This window comes from Eretmochelys imbricata, chromosome 5 (genome assembly GCF_965152235.1).
Source record: "Eretmochelys imbricata isolate rEreImb1 chromosome 5, rEreImb1.hap1, whole genome shotgun sequence".
In the NCBI taxonomy this organism is placed as follows: domain Eukaryota; kingdom Metazoa; phylum Chordata; order Testudines; family Cheloniidae; genus Eretmochelys; species Eretmochelys imbricata.
The window spans coordinates 48,900,436-48,914,767 of NC_135576.1; the positions used below are offsets into that span (position 1 = coordinate 48,900,436).

The 14,332-nt window shown below is 42.1% G+C and overlaps 1 protein-coding gene across 1 annotated transcript in view; it reads right to left on the bottom strand.

Moving 5' to 3' along the window:
- Positions 1 to 1,994: 1,994 nt before the first annotated feature.
- The window catches only part of ARHGEF28 (Rho guanine nucleotide exchange factor 28), a 197,394-nt gene continuing 185,056 nt past the window's right edge, over positions 1,995 to 14,332 (bottom strand). The window contains exon 38 of the mRNA XM_077818012.1: positions 1,995 to 2,158. Within this exon, the coding sequence (XP_077674138.1) occupies positions 1,995 to 2,158 (164 nt within the window). The remainder of the gene's footprint in view (positions 2,159 to 14,332) is intronic.

The following is a 14,332-nucleotide window of genomic DNA, read 5'->3' on the forward strand; positions in this document are numbered from 1 at the left end:
ATATTAGCGGTAGAGCTGGCCCAATGTGTTTGGGGAATAAGCCTCTCATTTGCTTAAGTCTAAGTAAGAGTCAATTACCCATTCTGCTAGCCCAATGACATCAAGCTTGAAAAAGGCCACTTTTGGACTATTCCTAATCCAACTCACTAGAAGTACAGTTTACAACAACAGGAAGCAAGCAAGTCATTGCAATGAGGGTGCAGGCATTATGTTCAGAAGACTGGCCTGCTCTCAGCAGGCAGGTAGAATAGAAATTTACTATAAAGCTATCAACTCCTTGGTAGAGATTTGTGACTATTTAAGGCACTATTTCCCAAATGATGGATTGTGGGTCACGGGAAGGTTCTGGATGGGTAGTGGGGCCGGTGCAGATGGAAGGTTGGAGAACGAACCCAACCCATAGTGGCAGTTCCTGTCCCTTGGGGCTGGGCCCTGCTCCGGGCAACCAGGGTCACACAACCACTCAGCATTGTGGCACCATGCACCAGGTCACAACACCCAGAGCAGGAAGCCAAGCCCAGCCCCGTGGGACAGGAGCTGCTGCTGTGGAATCAGTATCCCACTCCAGTTCCCAACCCTCCACACTGGCCTAGGGTGGAGAGTGGTGCTGCAGGTGATCAATGCTGGCGGAGAAGAATGCTGGCCTGTGACCCCCTTGACCCCTGGATGGACTGTAAAAAAAAAAAAAAAAAAAAGACGAAGTGCAGTTGGTGGGTTGCTTACTAAAAAGTTTGGAACCACTGATCTAAGGCCTATGTGAAATGTGAATCAGTTTATCTACCAATTTAGGCTAGTCTGGTGTAATTCATTTATTTGGCGTTCAGTCACTGCTGTGTTTGACAGTAGCAGAGCGCAGATACAAGACCAGACAGCACACATTTTAGAAGAAGGTCTTCTAAGGTTGCACCCGATGAAGTGAGCTGTAGCTCACGAAAGCTTATGCTCAAATAAATTGGTTAGTCTCGAAGGTGCCACAAATACTCCTTTTCTTCTTCTAACTCTGTTCAGAGTGCGGGAATGTCATGAAAGTTAAAACCTTCCAGAGAGGTACAGAATATTTATTAAATCCAACAGAAGTATACAAATATTTCTGAAGAACAAAAGCCAAGAACAGGTCCTGGTTTATTATTCTCTAACATACCGAGTGAAAGTAGAAAGGTGGCTTTCTCCTTTTTAGAAAAGCAGTGAAGGCTTAATGGGATTCAGTTAGACTAAAGACACTACATGTTCTTCTCTTCTTTTCCCTCCCTGTGGGAAAGCTTCATTTGGTGAATTTTAATGCTAATGTAAGTTAGGGCACTTTCTGTAACCAGGCACAGTTATACTACAATACATTGCCAAGCTGACCTACAGCACCTGTGCACAGAAATCATGCCCAACACAGGCTGATTCTCTGTTGTTAACAGACCTCCGCTGAGACCCCCCCCAAACAGCCTCCTTTGTGAGGTGAGCCATGTGGGAACCCAGCTCTGCAGAGCTGCAAGGCTAGTAACTCAGAAACCCATCTAGTCTTCCAAGCAGAGTACATTTTTATAAATATTACAGCCTGCCACACTCACTGGTCCATCTTCCCCTATCATATCGCTATTGTTAAAAAGTTACTGATTCATACTATGAAAGCTCACATAGCAGGCACTTATCTCTAAACATGGAAATCTGCACTTTTAAACTCAAGAGAAAAGCAACACCGATCTTTGCAGTTCCTACCAGCAGTCTTATGTCATGACAGTTCCAAACATCACTACCTTTGAGCTTGTCCTTCTTTCTGTTACTCCTTGTGAAGCATTGGAAACCATGTGTCATAAATTAACGATTACAAAAAATTGCTTTTAAAAAAATAACTTAATTGTTATATTTATGGTGGGGGAAATCTTGCACTGAATATTAAATACTATTCTTAGAGCCTTTTGGTCATCGAGGGAGCAACTGCGTAGAGTTAGAAAAGCAAAATACAATTTCATCCCAAAGTGCTACTGGTATTAGAAACCGTGCAATCAGAGGTAAACGATATTTTCTTCAACTCTCGCTCCGTTTTCTGCATCCTGCGAGCTGTGAGGCTGCTGGTTCACCAGCAGAACATCGGCAAGAGACTGGGCCTGGATGCGTCCGGGATTCAGACTGTGCGTTCTTGGACACCGGATCTGGGATGCCGTTAAGTCTGTAACACATACAGAGGACATGGTACAATAAACAGCTGATTCAGACTCATAACTAACAGACAAAATTCTTACTTGGTGATTGGCAATTTGTTAAACCACCACTGTGTATGTACAGTATTTGTGCATAAAGAAAAACGTAGTTACTATAGGAATGCACCCTACAGTGGGGCACAATGTAGGCCTTAGTCACAGCTCAGTGAAATCAATGGATATCTTTCCATTGCTTTCCACGGGCTTGGGCTGATGTCATTGTTTTTAACCATGGTACTAAAAACATAAGCAACTATTATCCATAAAAGAAGCTTGTGTCTATCCTGTAGTTATTCTGTGTGCACTTACGGAATGGTATAAAAACTGTAAGAGAAGGGTTTGGAAGGTAGAATACAGTAAATAATACATATTCTGTTTGCCCTTGTTAGTGAGCCCACCCCTTTCGTAAAGGTATTACACTGTCACACAGCACATAATGGGATGTATTTTCAGCCAGGCTGAGACTTTATTTGTGGGTGCATATTTTTGTGCTTGCAGATAAATTACATAAGAATGGCCAGACTCTTTCAGACCAATGGTCCATCTAGCCCAGTATCCTGTCTTCCAATTGTGGCCGCTGCCAGATGCTTCGGAGTGAATGAACAGAAAAGGGCAGGTATCAAGTGAGCCATCCCCTCTCTCCAACTCCCAGATGCTGGCAGTCAGAGGTTTAGGGATATCCAGAGCATGGGGTTCTGTCCCTGACCATCTTGGCTAATAGCCACTGATGGACCTATCTTCCAGAAACGTACCTAATTCTTTTTTGAAACCAGTTATTTTTGGCCTTTGCAACATCCCCTGGCAATGAGTTCCAGAGAGTGTGCATTGTGTTAAGTACTTTTTTGTTTTAAAGAAGTTTGTTTTAAACCTGTTGCCTATTAACTTCATTGGGCGACCGCTGTTTCTTGTGTTATGTCAAGAGGTAAATAACACTTCCTTATTCACTTTTCCAACCATTCATGATTTTATAGACCTCTATCATAGCCCCCTCCTCACTCCATCATCTCTTTTCCAAGCTGAACAGTCCCAGTCTTTATCACTCCTCATATGGAAGCGGTTTCATCCCCATAATCATTTTTGTTGCACTTTTGTGTATTTTTTTTCCAATTCTAATATCTCTTTTTTGAGATGGGGTGACCAGAACTGCATGCAGTATTTGAGGTATGGGCATACCATGGATTTATATAGTAGCATTATGATAGTTTGTCTTATCTATCCCTTTCCTAATGGTTCCTAACATTCTGTTAACTTTTTTGACTGCCACTGCACACTGAGTGGATGTTTTCAGAGAACTATCGATGATGACGCCAAGACCTCTTTCTTGAGTGGTGACGGCTAATTTATATCCCATCATTTTGTATGTATAGTTGGAATGTTTTCCAATGTGCATTACTTTGCATTTATCAACACTCTCAGAATTTCATCTGCCATTTTGCTGCCCAGTCATCCAGTTTTGTGAGATCCGTTTGTAGCTCTTCACAGTCTGCTCTGGACTTAACTATCCTGAGTAGTTTTGCATTGTCCGCAAACTTTGCCACCTCACTGTTTACCCCTTTTTCCAGATCATTTATGAATATGTTGCATAGCACTGGTCCCAGTACAGATCCTTAGGGGACCCCGCTATTTACCTCTCTCCATTGTGAAAACTGATAATTTATTCCTACCATTTGTTTCCTGTATTATAACCAGTTACTGATCCATAAAAGAACCTTTCCTCTTATCCCATGACTCCTTACTTTGCTTAAGACCTTTGGTGAGGGACCTTGTCCAAGCCCTGAAACTCCAATTGTGGGAGCAAACCTTAACAGTTACAAGTCTATCTGATTTGTACTTGCAATCTGCAGTTAGATGCATAGCGAGTCTTGGAAGTGTTAGATGTTCTCGGTAAATGTGAAAAGAAAAGGAGTACTTGTGGCACCTTAGAGACTAACCAATTTATTTGAGCATAAGCTTTTCTTTTCTTTTTGCGAATACAGACTAACATGGCTGTTACTCTGAAATCGGTAAATGTGGTAAACGTCAATTTCACTGCACACACAAACCGACAAAAATATTTCTATTGAAAATAATCAAAATGTACAGAAATGCAAATTAAGAAAAACACTGCTTGAGAATGGATTAGAATTTGATTTAAGGATATTTACTTTGTATATTTTTATATGATCTTGACAATTTGTGTTTTAATGGTTATAAAACTAACTTTTTGTATCTCAACATAATTGCCTGATCCTCCCCATAATTTCCCAAAACTGTGAAAATTTAAATCAATACAAATCTAAGAAAACATTGATATCCATCAAAATTACTAAAAAATAAAAAATTCTGCCAAGTCTAGTTATAACTATTCAGATTTCACAGCTCAGCCACAGACTTCCAGTGTGACATCGGACAAGTCAATCTACCTTCTGCCTCCATTCTGTGTGCTTAAAATGAAGCCCAATTATACTACATTGTGCAGTGGACTTGGATTCATTTGAGTGGCTTACTGGTTTAACAATGAAATCTACATATTTCAGTGAAGTGATTCACTAGTTCACATCTTCAGCGTAACTGCCTGTGATGCAAAGACACTTCAATCCATGTTTTCTTTCTAAACCAACTGTTACAATCGTGATACTGTGTTTTAAATGTGTCATTATGATGGATAAGATATTTGGTTAAACTAAACTTTCTAGATTAACTCGTGTTCTTCTATTTTGCTAAATAGCATAACATCTTCCAAAGGAAACTGCATCCTCTGAGGTCATCACAGGGAGGAGGCATCATTGCACAGAGGACTCAGCTCATGACATTGGCATCAGCAAGTCTTGAGTCCTGATCCAGGCTGTGCCAGTGACTTTCACTATTACTTTGGACTAGTTGCTTCCCTCTCTTCCTCAGCGAACCCCATCTGTAAAACTGAGAACACATTTTGCAACTCTGATCACAAACGGTTCAGTTTGTACAATGAGATGCAAGCATTAACATTTACTGCAGATGGAAACACTTCTGACTCCATCACTACTGCAACAAATTATTCATGGACAGCTTTTGGAATTCTGCTCATAAACTCAGACTTTAAGGCCAGAAGGGACCATCACAGGCATCAGTCTGACCTCCAGCACATTGCAGGCCACCGAACTTCACCCACCCACTCCTGTAATAGACCCCTAACCTCTGAGTTACTGAAGCCCTCAAATCATGGTTTAAAGACTTCAAGTTCAGAGAATTCACCGTTTACGCTAGTTTAAACCTGTAAGCGACCCCATGCTGCAGAGGAATGTGATCTCTGTGGATGTTACAATGCTATGCCAAAGTCCCGCACTTCGTGGGTCTCACACGTGAGGCAGGGGGAGAGGGTACACAAGAGCTGTGAAGGAATAAACAGGTTAAGCCTAAGTTAGGAGTAGCCAGTACTTTATTATGAGGCTGTTTAAAAATAGCTCTTTCAAAGTTCAGGAAAGTCTCAAATAGGGGAAGTTTCAGCCACTATGAGGGTGACAAGTATTTTTTGGCCAACAAATGCTCTGTGTAAGCTGACAGATGAGGAAAGCGCCATTCTTGGCTGCCATTTGGAAAGGCCAGAACATAGGCCCTGCCTAATAAAAGCACAATGTGTCCCCAAGATGACATAATCAGTCTATGAATGGAGAGGGTGCCTGCTGTCTCCATGCTTCAGTGCCATGAGACCTCTCCAGAGAGCAGCTGGTACCACAGTAGGCAGCAAGATGCCATGACGACAGCAGCTGCTCGGGGAAGAATGAAGGAACTGCCCTGGAACAGCAAATAAGTATCTCAGGTGTAGGAAGAGTTGAACAAATGGGGCCTGCTGTATGTTTAGTTATGCCCACCCTGCTCTCCTGTTATGCATAATAGTGACAGCTGAAAAGAACAGTGCTTTATGAGACTCTTCATCCAAACTGTCCACACTGGGACAGAGTTCCTTTACCAAAAGGAAGAAATTATAATAGTCAAGTGCTAAAGTGGATACTGCTAGAAATAAATAGTCAAGTATTATTCTCTAGTATTTATATGCAATGGAGGTAAGAAGCTGCTGCAGATTGTGGGTAAAGGTACAGGACGGCTGTCTGTGTGAGCTTCTTTTGGTGGGTACCATCTTATTCCCCTGGCTACACCAGACACTAAATCAGTTTCATAATCTTCCCTGTGTGTCTCTGTTACCTTTAGGATTAAGCAAGATCTTTTTTGCTGATTTTCCAGCCCTTCCCCCAACTTTGAAGCAAATTTCCAAATTTTAGGTGACCACTCTACTACAGCCACTGAGGCTTAGCTCCAAACATGGATCTCTTTTGTAGAACATGGTTTAAACCAGAGCGCTTCTTGTGAGGTACTGATCACTATCAGCTCCCACTGATTTTTACTCAGCCCCTCACAAGATAAGATAAGCACCCGGCAGCACCAGGTCCTTCATGATTCAATTATTTCTCACTGACATCATTAATGTTATTGCACATAACCATATTGTGCTGAACAGGATGTTACTTCCCCAGTGACTGTAACCCCGGCAAAAGCAGATGTTGTGGGAAAGGTAGGAGATGTGGCAGCCAACCTGAACTGAGGGCCAGATTCTTGGTCCCAGTTTCAGCAGCATGAAACAAGTGGAAAGTTGCCGTGAAGGAGCAGCTGAGGATTCCTCCTGACAAAGGGGAGCCCTCAAGCAGATTAGTCCTGGTGCTGGCCTCAAAACATCTTGTAGCTCCTTCTCAGATATGAAACAAAATATATCATCACCATCTAACTGTTTAACTAACTCTTATTTAAACACACAAGGCCAAATCCTCAGCTGCACCACGTTTCCTCTAGGCAGAGCTAAGGAGAGCAGGAGAAAAAGGTCTACTCCCCTTGTGCTGGGTTGGTCAGATTCTACTCCCAACTACCCTATCCCAGAGGGCGTGTCGAAGGTAGGAAAGGGTAGGAACTGGGTGACTTTGAGTAGCCCTAGACTGCTGTATGCTACACTAAAGCAGCCCACCGCAGGATAGATGCAGTGGAAAAATGGCTTCAAGCCACCCTTCTCCCTCAGCTGAGGATCTGGCCCTGTATGTTTAAACTAGAGTTATTGAAACCAATCAATGACGATTTATGTCAAAAGGAGCTGGAGGCAGTTTCAATAGCTGGTAAGTACTAAAGTCCACAAACAATTGAGACACAGAAACACATAGGCAGTTTCAGTATTAAAAATGAACCAAATTCTGTTTAAATGTAAATAAGAGCAGATATTAGCCAGCTGGCTAAAGTGCATGTAAATGAACTGTGCAAGGAACATTTTACTCATAAGAATGTAGTTTCTGTACAGCCAAACTGGAACGACAGAGGGCAAATATAAGCAGGTTTCAGCTCCCGTGGACATCTGAGCCAAAACCTGACGACATATAAAATGTGGTTTAATTTAGGTGTAAAGTGGTCAGAAAATGGGTGCAAATGACAAAGCAGTGTAACTTGTACCAATCGAGGATGCGGCGCGTGTGCAAAATGAACGTAACTTGCACCTCGAGGGACTGGCCTGGCAATGCAGCAGGGAAAACGACTAACAGGACAGTGTAAGACAAACCGACGCCCCACCTTCAGTCCCATGTCATGCTGTATTGATTAAATACCACAGATGGTCTCCCTGACCACCACTCTGTCCTGGAAACAGTGCTCTTCAGGTCGGCCTCAGGTGCTCAAACACCATAGTAAGCAGACAGGAAGGACAGACAGACAGGGTGTCAGGGAATTAGGGAGCAATCCTATCACAAAACGTGGGTGTATATAAACAGAAAATCCCCTACAGCTCCCTCCTGCTCTGACCCAGATTCCCTCTCTCCTCTCAGGTCCCCTTAGGGTCCATATGCAGTGGCCTCCCCATGGAGTAGGTGTAGAATTCCTTTGCCCCAGTCCACCAGTCCCAACTGTTGTCATGTCCTGTGCAGAACCAGTTCAACGAACTGAACGGGGTTACTGTGATTTTTACAGCCATGCAGCGTACATTTCAGCTCCTTTTTGCATCAAATACTTTAAAAAAACAAACAATAACGCCTCCATTTTTCCCTTTACAACTAAACAGCTTTTGTACCATGCACCAGGTTTTATCCCACGTTCATCTGGACTGACAGCTGACATGTCGAGTTCAGCCAAAAGCTATTTGAAATGGCAGAAGTACTGTATTTAACCCTGAAAGCCGCATTCCTACATAATGGAAAGCATTGGCAGAAGCCAAAAGTATTGTGTTAGTGTAAATGTGATTGAGTCTGGGATTTTCAAAGGTAGGAGATAGGCATCCACCAGCCATTGAAATTCAATGGGAATTGAGTGCCTAAGTCCCTTAGGCATCTTTGAAAATTCCAGCCTATATTGCTACTGCATCTGTCTAGATTTCTGCCCATCACCGTAGTATCTGAGTGTCTTGCATATGAAATCAATAGCAATAGCCAAGTCCTTAGTGGGATTCATGGAGTCTCTGGCTCTTCTCCCTTTTTGGGGGGCAGATTCACTCTACTTGAGAGTTATCTGGATTTTTATTATATGCTAAGTATTTTCCCAGTATTAAATGGATTTTACATGTTAGGGGTTCACTTCTGGCTGTGAACAACCAGCCATGGGCGAGGACAGCCTGAAGTGTGCTGCCCCATTGGGGTGCCAGGAGGCAATGAAATGAAAGCTGGAGTGCAAGGGGAGCTCTGTGCCACTCTTTGAAAGAATATGGATGTGCCCCCTACCTGTGTGTGGCCATTTCTGCTGCCTGGCACAGAGTGGTGCCACGGCTCCTCTCCTTCCCCTTTTCTGAGTTACTGGGTGCACTGCAATTGCTGGATGCACAGTGCCTGCACTCAGGGAAGTGCAGCTGGCCCACACCCTGCACAGAAGGGAGAAAGCTTCTTGTGCCCACTCCCCCCCTCCACAGAGGGCTGGGCACAAGCAGGCCTTTGGTGTCTCCGGGGTCTGGCATTACTTCAACTGTCCCTCCATGAAAGGCTTCACACTGGAAACTGGAAGTGTTATGAACCTCTCACACTCCCAGAAAAATTTTGACCCTCATACCACTGAGGAAAGAGGAGCCTAATCCATTTCTTAACCAGCTGAATAAGACTGAAAATCGACCTAGGAATTTTAATGCTGCCCTTTACTTTTAACCAGTCCTACAGAAGAAAAACCAGCTGCTACATTTCTCAGGCAAACAAGCATCCTCCTGCATGAGAGATCTTTTCACAAAAAGCAGAGGAGCAATTAGATCAAAACAGACCCAGGGTTAATTAGCCTCGTCAGTCTTTTGAGTATTTTGTTGTTAGTGGATTTAAAACGAAGGAATCAGAGGTCTAGTTCTATGACATTAAAGGTCTGCGACAGCATAATCTTTTCTTCTGTCTCTGCCTTCGATTGTTGATCACGGTAAAAGTACTGGAGTGTCACAGGCCCATTATCTGTGCAATTCATAGTTTAAACAAAGCAGCGTGGATTTTGTTTTAGCCTCCCAGTTGTTTAGAAAGGTTCTGTTAAGAGCCTTTGGACCAAGTCCATGGCTTAAATGGGTGCAACTCCATGTTGTTGACCTATGGAGTGGGGTCGTTAAAAACAGTTTTGTAAAGATTCTCAGATACCATTGTTGTCAACAAGGTTTAAATCTTGGACCTTCAGCATCAGATATACAGGTCTCTTCACCACTTGAGCTGAAGGTGACCTCCTTTAGGCTAAAATATTTATTTTTGGTTTTTATCCTATTATATAGACGCATCAACAATTGTGCTGGCTTTAAAAAGTGCACAGCTTTTAAAACACTTTCTTTCTACAGTATTTCCATTGGACACTGACAGCAGAGATTTAAAAACAGGTATTACTTGAAATCACACCCTTCTACACATTAAATGTCTAGTCTCACCTCAGTGTGGAGCACTGCCTACCAGCTGTCAGATATTGCTTAATATTAATTTAATTAGGTGTGAATTCTCTACTAAGTTGTCTATGTGGTAAGCTTTGAACCTTTAGATGGCTAATGACACACACACGTGGTCCAATGGGTAGTCTTTGAACAATGAACAATGAACACATTTTATTGACCTACTTCTTTTCCAGCTCATTAAACACAGCTGCACACAAATGATCAAGAGAAAATAATCATCATAAAACCTTAGAATGCTTTTTTATACAAAAGAATCACACAGAATGTTACTGGCTGTAAGTACAGGGATCATTTCACCCATCGCAGTAGCCAATCTGTGCCAGCACACTACACAAACATCAGCTTTAGAAAGAAAGTAAAGAATATTTTATCCAACTGATAAAACTGGGGAAACACAGGTAGATACCCCACGTAATGTAAACACCAGAGCTGGAATGTAGCCAGGATACTGAAGTTAAAACAAATTACAGTGGGTAGCTAAAGCTTCAGTATGAGCTCACACTGGAGAAACAGAAATTCTGTAACAAACCACACCTTAGAACAGTGCTCCCCATACTTTTGGGAGCTGTATCCCCTTCAGGAAAAATCAAACCAACTGCACCTTCCCCCCCCAGCACTGCCGCATACTGCTAAAAGCCTACACATCTTAATTTATTCATCTTCCACCACCTCAGCTAACCCTTTGCACTCCGTGATGGCTACAATGCTAGTGTGGATAATCATAGTAAATCTCTCTCTCCTTTCTTACATACGTTAATTTTCAGAGTAGCAGCCGTGTTAGTCTGTATCCGTAAAAAGAAAAGGAGTACTAGTGGCACCATAGAGACAGACCAATTTATTTGAGCATAAGCTTTCGTGAGCTACAGCTCACTTCATCGGATGCATTTTTACATATGTTAATGTACAGCTAAATCGTTAACCATGCAGACATTTAAAGTGTGATCACTGGCATTTGAATTAGCACCTGTTGAAATGAAAGGGTTAATTCATTACTGTTGTTTCAGGCTCTCTGCAAACTCAGGCAGACATCACTGCATTGGTTAAACTGATATTTTGTAGGCTTTTCTGCAATCATAAAAGACAGACACTTAAAAAATGAAAGCTGAGGTCCTGGAGAACTACAGCTGCTGTGTCCACCTCCCAGGTCATCATTCACGTGCCCCTCAAGGGGCCGTGCCCCACCCTTTGACTAATACTGCCATAATATAATACTAAGTCACAGATTCATTACCCATGCAGAAGGAAGAGTGCCTTCTACAGAGGTACTATGCACACTTCCCAAAGCACCAGAGTTTTTACTTGGTGATTTCCTAAGCACTGACCAAGTTCAACTTTTTAGCTTATAAAAGCTGCCAAGACCAAAACCCAAGGTGATGTGAGTACAAAAGGCCTGAAAACAATGTGAAGAGCCATTTCAGTAGCTAAACTAATGCCAAGTGCTTGTTTTAAATTCATTATGTGCTTATCTTACCCTTTAATGGAAGAAGCTGCTGATTACTGTAGGAAAACCATGGACACCACTAAAATTGGAAGCATGTGATCAAAGCCTCTTATCTGATGGTCATAGTGAAAAAATCTTCATGCTCCGCTGATTTCAACAGACAGGGAAATGTTCCCTTTTTCTGGTCTGTGAGGGATCTCCTGACAGTCATCTTAATGTGGCCATTGCTGACTTTGCTTTGTCTTCTAATCAGCACTGGCAGGAAGCATGCTGTGTTGATTTCGCCTCCTGTGGTCATTTACAAAAAATACTGCAAAACCGGAACCTTGGCATGTAATCTGTGTTATGTGCATCTCGGACACAGGAAGTTTAGGGGTGTGATTAAATACTTTGAAATGGGCTCTTTTTAGATTGTTTGATAAACACACTGTGAATAAGTAACTGCTGTTGAAACAGTTTGCGTAAAACCAAAGGGAATATTTTACATTAAGGCTGGGAAAACACTTACCAAGTAAACTTGTGGCTTTGTCTCAACTCCTTTCAGTGAAGTGCTTCCCTTGAGCAAAAGGAACAACCTCAGACATTACTCTTCCTCTCTCCCTCCCCCTTCATTTTCCCCACTTGTCTCTTTTATCCATAACCCTGGCCTTACCCTTGAGTCTGAATTTATCAGCACTTCCTTCATCTCCCTTTTCTATAAATCTATCACCACATCCTGCAGCAGTGCCCATGTACGATGCTGGTCTGATTTCACTTCCGCTGTAATCTGCAATTGTAACTTCATGTTCCCTTGCTTTAACTACTGCTAACCCCTTCTTTATGACCTTCCCAAATGCTAGCCTCTCCAGACCCCATCAGGTGACAATGCAGGCCATCTCCTCCCAAAAAGTAAAAAATGGTACCAAATCAGTCACATTCTCAAACTACTGCAATGGCTCTCCAGTCATTTCTGGAGGCAGTCCAAAATTGCCCTCCATATTTTTATGCTTTTATGGACGTGCTGCAGCATATATTAAGACCAATTTCTCGCCTGATCTGCTATCTGTTATTGAATTCTGGAAATATATTCTTTACAGTTACTCTTTAAAGTGTTTTTCTTTTTTGGATGAAAGACTCTAAGCAAAATAAAATTGCACTGTAGAGTAGAACCTCACTTATTCTCATTAGCATTCACATTCAGAGGAACTGGTGTGGAACAAACTTCCAGAGGAGATTAGATAAATCCAGTCTGGCCAACCTTTAGAGTATGTCTACACTGGAGTTGGGAGGTGTAATTTCCAGCTTATTGGAAATTAGACATACCTGTGCTAGCTCTGATCCCGCTAGCACACTAAAAATAGCAGTCTAGCCACAGTGATATGAGTACTTGGCTAGCCACCCCAGTACTCATGGAATTGTACTTCAGGCTGCTAGTACAGTATGGGTATGTCTACTTGAACGGGAAATTACACCTTCTAGCTCAAATGTAGACCTACCTTTAGAAAATTCTACAAAACCTTCTGATGTGCTAAAGTTTTTCTACCATAAACATAACACTGACACCATCAACATCCCATCATCACTCACTACCACACCAAAACACCCTACCCAAAGAAGAGCTTTCTATAACCAGATAAGGAAGGCAAGCCAGAGATACCATGGCCAATATATTTTATGTGGAAGGCACTCAGCTACTATGGTGATAGGTGGCAGTACAAGACACAGACAGACAGACAATCTGCCCCAGATTTCTTAGCAAATATTAAGCAGATACTGTTGTGAGGTCTCGTATTACTATGACTCCATTATTTTTATATAATTTGCTACAGGGCATTTCCTGGAATATTATGAAGTACTATAATAAATAATTGAAGCTAGATTGCATTTTTCACAATAAGCAAGCAAGGTACATTTTGTGATTCAGTAGCCAAGACTTTTATTGCGGGTACTTGCATCCTTACTATTTTGCAAAATTTGATTATCTTCAAAGGGTTTCTCTGGGCCATTAGAGTGCATTATTTATTCATACTGGTGCATTGTATCTATTCCAGGCTGTAAGTGCATTACAAAATTTATATAAAACAGTTTTAATAATGTATTAAAACAAGGCCCCCTACTAAGCCTACACCCATAGATCATACTGCATAAGAGAAACACAGCCTTCCCATCAGCTCTTCTTCACCTCAAAAAAACAATTAGTAAAGTTCTACTGAATGGCGGCTCCCTTTCCTGAGAGATCACCTCTCTCTCTGGGACACAGTGTCACATGTGAGATCAGCAGACCCTCTCAAGTTGAGCTGAGGATTGAGTGTTGGGGTGGGGGGGGGGAATCTTCCGTGTTGGAACTTGTTCCCGTCGCACTCCACTTCTCCAAATCCCAGATCTGCTAACCTTCTGGCCATGCTACAAAGCCCATCCTTCTGGTCTCTTCTCCAAGGATGCTGTGTCCTTTATTTACTTTGTGGTTTCTAATTTATGGAATGGACACATACAACTATATTTCAGAAATCTGAATGAATAAATAAAAGTAAATAAGTATGTAGCCATCGTTACAGTTAACAGACTATGGGGATAGAGTCACTTTAAGGGACTGAAAACTTGCATGTTGTCTCCATTCGTTTTATGCTATTGGAACAACCACATGCCTTATCTACCCCCTGCCCCCCCAAAAAACCCCAAGTCTATATGTAAAGGTTGATGATGGCCTTTATTTTTTATACCTACATGGCCAAATCCTCTAATTCTCCTTACTCTAGCTGTCCCATTGACATCAAAGCCCACTCCACCAAAATCAATGGGACTACATGTGTGAATAAAATAAGAAAGGTTTGGCCATTATCCTGTTTT